The 9551-nt window shown below is 38.2% G+C and overlaps 1 protein-coding gene across 1 annotated transcript in view; it reads left to right on the top strand.

The window, feature by feature from the left end:
* The first annotated feature begins 2406 nt into the window (after positions 1 to 2406).
* Positions 2407 to 9551, top strand: part of DPP10 (dipeptidyl-peptidase 10 (non-functional)) — a 240836-nt gene continuing 233691 nt past the window's right edge. Inside the window, exon 1 of the mRNA XM_009320704.1 lies at positions 2407 to 2515. Within this exon, the coding sequence (XP_009318979.1) occupies positions 2491 to 2515 (25 nt within the window). The 5' untranslated portion in view covers positions 2407 to 2490. The remainder of the gene's footprint in view (positions 2516 to 9551) is intronic.

Here is a 9551-nt window from a genome sequence, read left to right as displayed (position 1 = left end):
AGGCAGGTGTGCAAGGGATTGGGAAACAGGGGCAGTGGAATGGGGAAAAGAGGCACATGCCAGGCGTTCCTGCTTACACCATTTTTTTCCCCCTGTCTGTGGAAGACAGGAGTCCTGAACTTTAGTAAAAAAAAATATGAGCATCAAAAGTGCATTGTTGGTTATGGTAATCATGCTTTCTCCTGCATGGCAATCCCTGGGAAAGCTACACAGAGTTCAATCTGTGAGGGACTGCCGGCTAATGCTGTGCTGCAACCGTCCTCGATAATTTCCTTCTATGTGCTATAATTGAACATCATCCATTATCTGCCATTCAATCAGTATCAATACCAAAGAGGAGATTCGTGTAATAATAAAAAAGTACAATTACTCTTACAGGAGGGAAGGACCGAGAACAGCCCAGGCTGGCTGGCAGCCATTTACCACTAGACCCGAGCTGGCTTCAGCTGTGGGGAAGGGAGGGCTAACACCTGTCAGGTGAGGACCAGCTGTGGCCTAGGGTTTAAACTGAGTAGACAGACGGGCTACCTTTCCCCTCTGGTGAGGCTAAAGATTTCTAAAATGAGCAAGCTCAGCCAAGCCGAGGCCAGGCAGGAGGATGGGGCCCAGCAGGCAGCAGCCATGTCAGGGTGGTGGGGGGCTCCTTGCCAGGAGCTGTGACAGGCTGAGGGCTCCTGTGAGAGACTTCCCCTGTAGGACTGCTTAGAGACTGTGTAGGGGAATTCCCTTTACCTTTCCTGGAGCGAAACTGTCTTTTACAGGTGGAAATGAACAGGTGAGGGGTTAAAAAAAAAATAATCAAAGACACTGTTAGAGATGCTGTTCTGGGTGTGTATGGTGTTGAGGTGGTGTACACCAGCCAAGAAGGTACAAGAACATTGTTATTTTCTGTTGTTAAAACATCTCAATTTCTCACTCATTTATAATTCAGAAAACAAAAATGAAATAATATGTATGTGAAAAAGCATTAATATGCCTTTGGAAGCTTATAAAACACAGCAGGAGGTGCCTTCCTGTATCTTAGTCCTACCCATAGAACAAGATGGCTGAGGTGGCAGTCGCCCCCATCCCTCAGCCTTTTCCCAGAAAGGGAAAAGATAAAAGAATATTCTTGCTGTATACTTGCAAGATTAACAAACCAGGTTTGCAGATCAAATAGGAGACTCCGAGTAATCTCTTATCTCATGGCAGTTGCTCTCTATGCATGCAGTGGAGAGGTGGTGTTGCAGGGCTCTGCTGATGCATGTTATGGCAGCAGGTCCTGGGAGGGGGACAGAGGCTTTTATGTGCTGTTGTCTTCAAGGGCAAGTGTGGGCTAAAGCCCATGTTTTTTACCCTACCTGGTATTTAGCTGGAGCTTAGTGGAAGCTCTGCAGACCATGAAGCACTTGTGTAATGTAACTCAGCTTTGTAGGTAGGCTGAAGTGGGATCTTCTGAGAAGTCCCTCCCAGGTTTCTTTTCACAGAGAGTCTTACCACAGCAATTTAATTTTTAGATAGTAAAGGTATGGGTAATTGTAGCAGAGAAACATTTATGCTTGCTTGCCAGCTATAGATAGAAAAAAATATTGTTTTCTGTGAAAGTTAGGATTGTATGAAACAATTGTTGTACTGTTCTAGTCATTCTGTTGTTAGATATTTATGTGTTGTTTGGTCTCAAACTGTACCATGAACACAGGCAGTGCACTGCTACTAAATGCCACTGCTACTGGCAAACCTAAATGGTGTCTGGCTGGAGTTAATAGGAATTAAACATGTAACTACAGAGAATGTAGGTTTAAGTGTACTTGTAGTTACAGAAGCATTCATTTAACATTTGTTATAAGCTACTGTTGTTTTTTTTATGAGTAATAGGGGAGCAGTTTATAGTTGAACTACTGCACAGAGAAGAGCAGCTGTGTGGCTTCTCATGGAATACTTGGAGCCTCAGGCAGTTTTGTACATGTTTTCTGTTACAAATAAGTTTAATAGTGTACATTAAAAAGGATGTGTATTTAAACCTTTATGGTCCATACCACGTTGGGTGGAATTACAGTAAATTGCTACGTTTCATTTCTGTAATTATCTTATAAACTGCTAGTTGATATTGTCCTGAAGTTTATGTTCAGCACGTTTTAACACCAGTCGTAATTTGGACAGCTTGTATAAGCTCATTTGATTGTCTCTTAGGGGTATAAAATTACATATATATTGAAAAAAAAGAAATCTATTAAAAAAGCATAAGAGTAACACACCTTTGGATGAGTGTGTGTACTATTGAGAGGGGAGGGATCATGATCATCTCTCATGCTGTGATTATGAGTATGCACAGAGCAATTTTCCTATCACTAATAGTTCTAGAAATATATGATTATGAAACATGGTCTTTTCCTTTTATTTTATTTTTTTCCATTCCTGTAGGAACTTGGAAGTAACAGCCCTCCGCAGAGGAACTGGAAGGGAATTGCTATTGCGCTGCTGGTGATTCTAGTTGTTTGTTCACTCATCACTATGTCTGTCATTCTTTTAACCCCAGGTAACCTACTTCTTTATTTTATCTTACTGAAGGTGTATGATTCATAATGCAGTCATTAAGATGACATGTAAATGTTAAAGTATCTCTTGCCCTTAAGCATTTTTAACTTCTGGCTACTGTAAATTTGGTGCCTGTACAGACTCAAGAGTGACCAGAGGCCTTGTGGAGCAGAAGCATTTGGCTTTGGCAGTAGGTCCTTAGGATTGTGTCAGCGTTGATATGGCTGCAAGCAATCCTCATTAGCCTCAGCAGGTGTGAGCTGAGTTTAAGATTTTGTGACTTGTCTCTTGGTGTAATTTCAGAGTCACAGATAAGCTAAGAGAAGGCTGTATATCATGGAAAACTAATATTAAGAATGAAACTTCGCACTGAACCAGAAGCATGCGTCTTTCATATGTACATGCACAAGCTTCTTCCCTTTTCTTTCTCTCAGAAACAGAGAGAGGGGAAATTACCTAACGGTTCAGTTACAGGAAAAAAAAAAGGGGGGGGAGAGGGCAAGTAGTAGACAAAAAAAGCAGTTGAACATATAAGATAATTATGCTTAATTTTTGTGTGTGTGTGTTCTAATTTGATCTGGGTTATTTTTCTAAAGATTTTCTTTTTACTGCTGGGGCAGCAACCATTTAACTATGTCTAGGAACTTAAGAGAAGGAAACACTGCACAAATTTTAAATAGAAAATATCTTCGAATTCTTTTTGTCAGATTTAAAGTTATAATGTAAAGTACCTGATTTGGATGGCATGCCTAGATAGTAAATATTGACCTGCAAATATTCTGCTATGCGAGTGCCCGGTTTGTGTAAACTAAAAGGTTAATGGAGCGCTTTTTAGTTAAATAATGGTTCCAGACAATTTGGCCACTGGATGAAATCATCATGGGAAGCTGGGTGGGTCTGTGCATGAGCAAGTACAGTAGTAGACTGATGCTGCTTGAAAGGAAGGAGGTGAGACTGAATGGAAAAGGATCAAAAAGCTTTGCTTGTCAGAGCGGATGGGACAGCTGGAGAGAGTATGTAGGAATACTACGGACTATTCTGCTTCCTGTTTTGTGTAAATACCTACTACATATGCATGGTGCTGTCCAAGGAATGATAAAGAAATGACTGTTTGCTTATTTCCACTTAGAACACTTTGAGAAAAATAAAAGCAAAGTTGTGCTGCTGTAGTCTCAGTGTATAGGAGTTTCTTCAGGGAATACTGAAAAACAGACATTGAGGACAAATGGTGGCATATCGTGATACACTTTAAGACAGAAGACTTTTTCTTTTCTAGGAGAGGTAACTTTTTTTTAAGGCTTGTAAAATCTCAAAAGTGTTATGCTGGAATCCACAATAATAAACATCAGTTCTGGCCCTTACATCTATATAGAATTATTAATGATGTAAAAACGTAAATTGAAGTCTTTTAAGGCACTCATGGAAAAAAGAATAAACAACCTAGGGGAATGTTAATTTTTTTTTTAATATGTTAAAAAAGCTCAGTGAATTACAACATATCTGATGCTGTTTGAAAATCCAGAGAGCTTGCTTCAAAACTTGATGTAAGCTGGGACCTACATTTCAGTTCCAGTCAAGCAAGTGAAAACTAGTTCTGTCAGCTCAGATGCTCAAAGATATCCCAAAGAGACTGTGGAGTTTGATGTAAATAAAAACATTTTTCCCAAAATGCTCTAGGTCTGTAAAACTGGGGTTTCTTGCAGTTTGGAAATGCTTACCAAAGAAAGCTTTGGAGGTACATTGTAGGACAGCTACTTTGCCTATTTTGATCCTAATCAGTGCTGTTCCTCCTTCACTTTCATGATTAATTAATATGTTTTTGGAAGAAAATATTCTGATACTCTGACGGTTTGCTGGCAGGTACTAAGCACTATAGCTGAAGTTATCTGGTCTTGAATATATGTAAGATCACTTTGGGATGTCTAGCATTCGAGGGGAGGAAAAACTTGGAGACTCTCTCACAGGTCTGGCTATTGCGAGGTGCTCAGTTCTAAGGTGCTACCAGTCTGTTGTTGTAAATACTTGGTTTTGCAAATTCTGCTCATATAGTAGATCTGAATTAAGATGTTCAGTGCAATAGTGAGAATTTTGTCCTATATTACCTTGGGATAGTTCAGAGTGCATCGCTTTTCATTTCTAATACTATTTTGAACATCAGAGACTTCCTTCCCTATTTAGTTCTGCCTGTACCAATGGGTGCTTTTTAGATTTCATGTAAATTCCCCTAAACACTGCGCATCATGATGCTTCTTTTTATGGAGGTGATAATAATTTCAGATGGTAGTTGCTCAGAAGCCTGACTGTTGAAAGTTTTGTGGAGGCAAAAGTGTATTTACTGATATGCCAAATCCAACAGAAATGATCTCTCTTTGCCTACAATTACTTATACATTGCTTTGTCCACAATGTAAGAAACTCTTAGGTCCATGTGTACACTTTAACAGTTGTCATTTGACTTCACTCCAACGTTAAGCAACAGCTTTCATGCCTTTTTTTAATAGAGGGATCAATGCTTCCATATGAGATAACAAGCTTTTAAAAGAAAATCTTCTATGTAAGTTATATGCAAAAGGCTTCAAAGAGGCTTTAGCTTGTGCTAAAGATACAAGCGGTATTAAAACTAAATGGAAATTTTTGATTTTTTTTTCAGTGTTTTTTATTACATGAAATATAACTTGAATATACAACACTAAGCAGGAGCTGTGTTGAAATAAGAGATGTATTTTGACCTACTAATACCTTAGCTTCTCTTAAAACATGAAATATCTGTGTTGCAGTTATGGTTGTGGCTTTAGTAAATTGTACCAGCAGTATTTGGTAATAATTTGGTCCCCTCTATATTGCTTTTAATCTGTGCTAATACTCAGAAACTTTAGAAATGTATTCGTGTTCTCAACAAAGAGATGGAAAAATGGAAGACCAGACCATTCAGTAATGTAAGTGATTAGCAGTAGAGTCTGAATGGACTCCCAGTCCAGTAACTTCTTACTGGGGCTCAACAAGCTCTCTCTGAACCTCTGTGGACTAAGGAGTACATTAAAAAAAACCCATTGCGCCCACCAAATTGCTACACTGCTGTGTAGCTGGGATTAGAAGGCTTGCGGGCGAGTATCCCTGCTAGTTTTCTTCACAATTAGATATGTGCAATGATACAGAAAGTGCATGAAAATATCAAAGAATGAGGTTACTCTTCTTAAAGTAAGGGACTGGAGCGTGGAAAAACTTGGGAGTTTCAGAATAGGAACCTGTCTATCCTCTGGGGCAATTTAATTATGAATCTAGTGATGTTTGTGTAATATTTGGAGATGATTACTGGAAAAGTATTTAAGAGAGAACAAAAGAAGAAAATACCTTGAGAATAATCTTATAAATATAACTTCCTTTATATTGGGAATTAATGGCCAGTGCAGAGACAAAAATAACTGTTTATGAGATGCCATCATTTGGTTTGTATGTCAGTATAAATATAATGCTTTTATTCTTTTTCATGGTTTTGAAGTTTCATCACATACCTGCATATAATGAAATATTCATAGGTAGATTTTCTGGGATCAGTGCCTCACTCCTGCCTTTAAATCAGCATGTTTTTGTGCTTTGCATCATGACAACGTGTTCCACATCGTAGGAACTATCTAAAGACCCATTTGATCGACCACTGTTGATCTATATTTCAAAACTGAGAAATGCTCAATTGGAAGTACTAGCAGCTGAAAGCTTTTATATGAAAAATCACCTAAGAACAGCCTAAGAGTTGTACAGACGTTGCCACCCTTGTACAGGTGTTTTGCCACAACGCTTAAGGCTGTTTTTCATTTTGGGAATGACAGTAGTTCTACCTTCATGTTAACTTACAGTTTCTGAAGGTGTGGCAGACTCGAATGCTTTATGTGGGACTCCTTTACTGAGATATTGATGTTAGCATTTAAACCGTGCATGCTGATATATGGTAATTACTGTTGAGCAAAGTGGCATGTAACTCTAATCATAGACTCAAAGCAAGCCAAAGAGTTTGCTTTGCTATCTCTTGATGTGAAGGGGGAAAAAAAAAAAAAAGGACAGCTTTGTAGAAAAATTCCTTTAGGGAACGTTTAGGTCAGCCAAACTGACAGAAAATGCTTTTTTGAAATTCTTTTGAGTAAAATCAAGCTCTAGGAAGAGGATCCATTTGGATTATGTCCAATAGATAAATATCCTGTTTAGAACAGGGTTGGGAGCGACCCCTCCACACCATCTCTCGTACTACTCTTAAATGAATAGAAAACAAACTAAAAATTATTTTTGCTGAAGTGGAGATTCATTACCAGAAGATTCAGGTTTCTGTTCAGTGCTGTATAGGCTCCCTGTAACTACTGTAAATTGGCAAACAAGTTTTGATATCTGACTACTTTCTGGCAAGTTGGTTTTCCTTTTTCATGCAAACATAATACGAACTATACTAATTCCCAGTTATTGATATACCTGTTAGCTTGCATACAGTTTACTAGTGGTGTTTTTCAACTTTTCAGATGGCATTTAACATCAAGCCTTTATCCTGTTTTCCACAGAAAAGTCAGTAAGGAGTTTGAGTTGTTAATATACTGCACTACATCATTATTAGTTTTATTTGCTAAGTTAGAAGGTAAATTTTATGAGGTGTTTAGACTACTTTTAACCTGCAAAAATAATACCCTATAAACTCATGAAAAGTGACGAGGCTATTAATTTCCACTTTTGCAGTCTTCTAGTTTAGTAAGCACAAATATGTTTGTCATTTTGAATAAATACACACCAGTTGTTGAACTGTTGTTAGTTTGATGTATAGTTAAAAAGTAGCCATTTTTAACATTTGATTTTGTTTGTATCTTCTGTAATCTGTGTTCATTTTCTATACATAATATATAGAATTTCAGACCAAAATACAGAAATCCATGGGAAATAGTGTGAGGACATTGGAAATATGATTCCTTCAAGGAATAATTCAATAAAATTTAGAATGGAAATGAAAAAGAGATAGTAGGCTATTTGCTAATGCGGTAATAAGCATAAAGTGGGAAAAGGCAGTCTTTAAAATAAAACAAGTACTTTGTGAAGTACATGCTAATTTGTGCTTGTGCTCAAGAAAGATTAACCCAGTATAGTGTTTTGAGAGTTCACATGATGTGTAATTCATCTTACTATATATAAACTAAGCATTTTGGAAAGTTAAATTACTATTTTAGAGTCTTTTGATGTCAATCAACATTTTTCTTAAAAATTAGATAATATGAGATATTATGACGGTGGAAAGCTAGTGTCAAGGATTACAAACGGCTCTATTTTGGTAATGACTTAGCATTAGAAAAAAAATTACTTTTCAAACATCTAGTAAAGTTGCTTGAAGATGCCATTTTTTTCAGCTTAGAAATGCTAACAGCAATTTTAAAAGTTACTTTAAAATCCAATTTATATTGAGATTACTTGGCAGGCATGTGAATTAGATAGAAGATAGAGAGCAGAGCCAGTGTACCTTTCTTCTCCTATAGCCTTTCTGTACACAGTTGATGTATTGTTTTAGTGATCTTTATTAAAGCAGTTAATAAAAAAAACCAAACAAACTGTGAAAACAAAACTGTCTTGGGTAAGACAATTTTTGGCAACATAATAGCTTGTGTGAGCCTGATTGATAGTTGGCAAAGTGGCAGGATATAAGGGGTCACAATAAATAGAAACAGACTCAAGAAAGGTTAAAAGGGGAATCCTTTCGGGATCACAAACAGCATCAGGATGAGGGTGTGTTGAATCAAAATCGGTGATGGAAAACAGCTTGTTGAGGGTAGGTAGTCAGCAAGGTTATGGAGAAAGGGGAAAATGGGCTATGAAGAGCCCAGTATTTGATGCAAGTTAGAAGTAGTGTTCTGAAGACAGGGAATGTATTTGTGGAGCTGAGTAGAGCATGTATAACAACACGTGCTTACTTTAAAGATAAAAACAGTGTGTGGCAGGAGCAAGAGCTAACAAAGTCCCATGATGTGTAAACAGAGGGATTAGGTATAAATCAAGAGAGATAATGTTACTCTGCTGTAAAGCTCTAGTAAGACTGCAAGTGGAATATTGTGTCCCATGCTGGACTTGGAGACTAAAAAAAAAAACCAAAACACGTTAGTTTGATCCCTGGAAGGTAGGAAGAGGGCAAAAAGCTTATTTAAGGATTAGACTGTTTGTCTTATGAACGAGGATTTGAACAACTCTGCATGCTTAGACTTACAAGACATCAAGTGCAAGAAGAGTTGATTACGGTGAGTAAGTGCTTACTGGGGCCCTGCTGAGACCTGGGAGGGAGGTATGTGCAAAATGCAGCAGCTCCGTGGAGTGAGCAGCCGTGATGGCCTTGTATCTATCGTAAATTTATGATGTGCATCAAAAAGGAGTTTCTCTTCAATACAGCAAGGATGCACCTTATTAATACTAACTGGAGTGACTGCAGCAGGCAGTGCTGATATTTAAAGGCAAAAAAATCATATTGTTGTTGATTCCAGTAAGCTTTCAGCTGGGCCTCTAATTGACAAATTTGGCTGAGTAAACACCAATAACAAAACTGTGATTGACTTTATTCACTGTGAAGGGGTCACATTTTTGATCTGAAATGTATTACAGGATATAACCTTTACAAAGCAGATTTCTTCGTTAAAAATGTGCTGGTAACATATTGGGTCGACATCAAGATAACAACATGGCTTCTTGACTGCTGTGATTCTAGATATTCTTTTTCTATGGGTCTGTCATAGAATCATAGAACCATAGAATAGTTTGGGTTGGAAGGGACCTTTAAAGGTCATCTAGTCCAACCCCCCTGCCGTGGGCAGGGACATCTTCAACTAGATCAGGTGGCTCAGAGCCCCGTCCAACCTGACCTGGAATGTTTCCAGGGATGGGGCATCCACCACCTCTCTGGGCAACCTGGGCCAGTGCTTCACCACCCTCAGTGTAAAAAATTTCTTCCTTCTATCTAGTCTAAATCTACCCTCTTTTAGTTTCAAGCCATTCCCCCTTGTGCTGTTGCAACAGGCCCTGCTAAAAAGT

Source organism: Pygoscelis adeliae, unplaced genomic scaffold (genome assembly GCF_000699105.1).
Source record: "Pygoscelis adeliae isolate BGI_AS28 unplaced genomic scaffold, ASM69910v1 Scaffold450, whole genome shotgun sequence".
Lineage (NCBI taxonomy): Eukaryota > Metazoa > Chordata > Aves > Sphenisciformes > Spheniscidae > Pygoscelis > Pygoscelis adeliae.
Note: the sequence above shows the minus strand (reverse complement) of the source record. Positions and strands in the feature narration are given on the sequence as shown.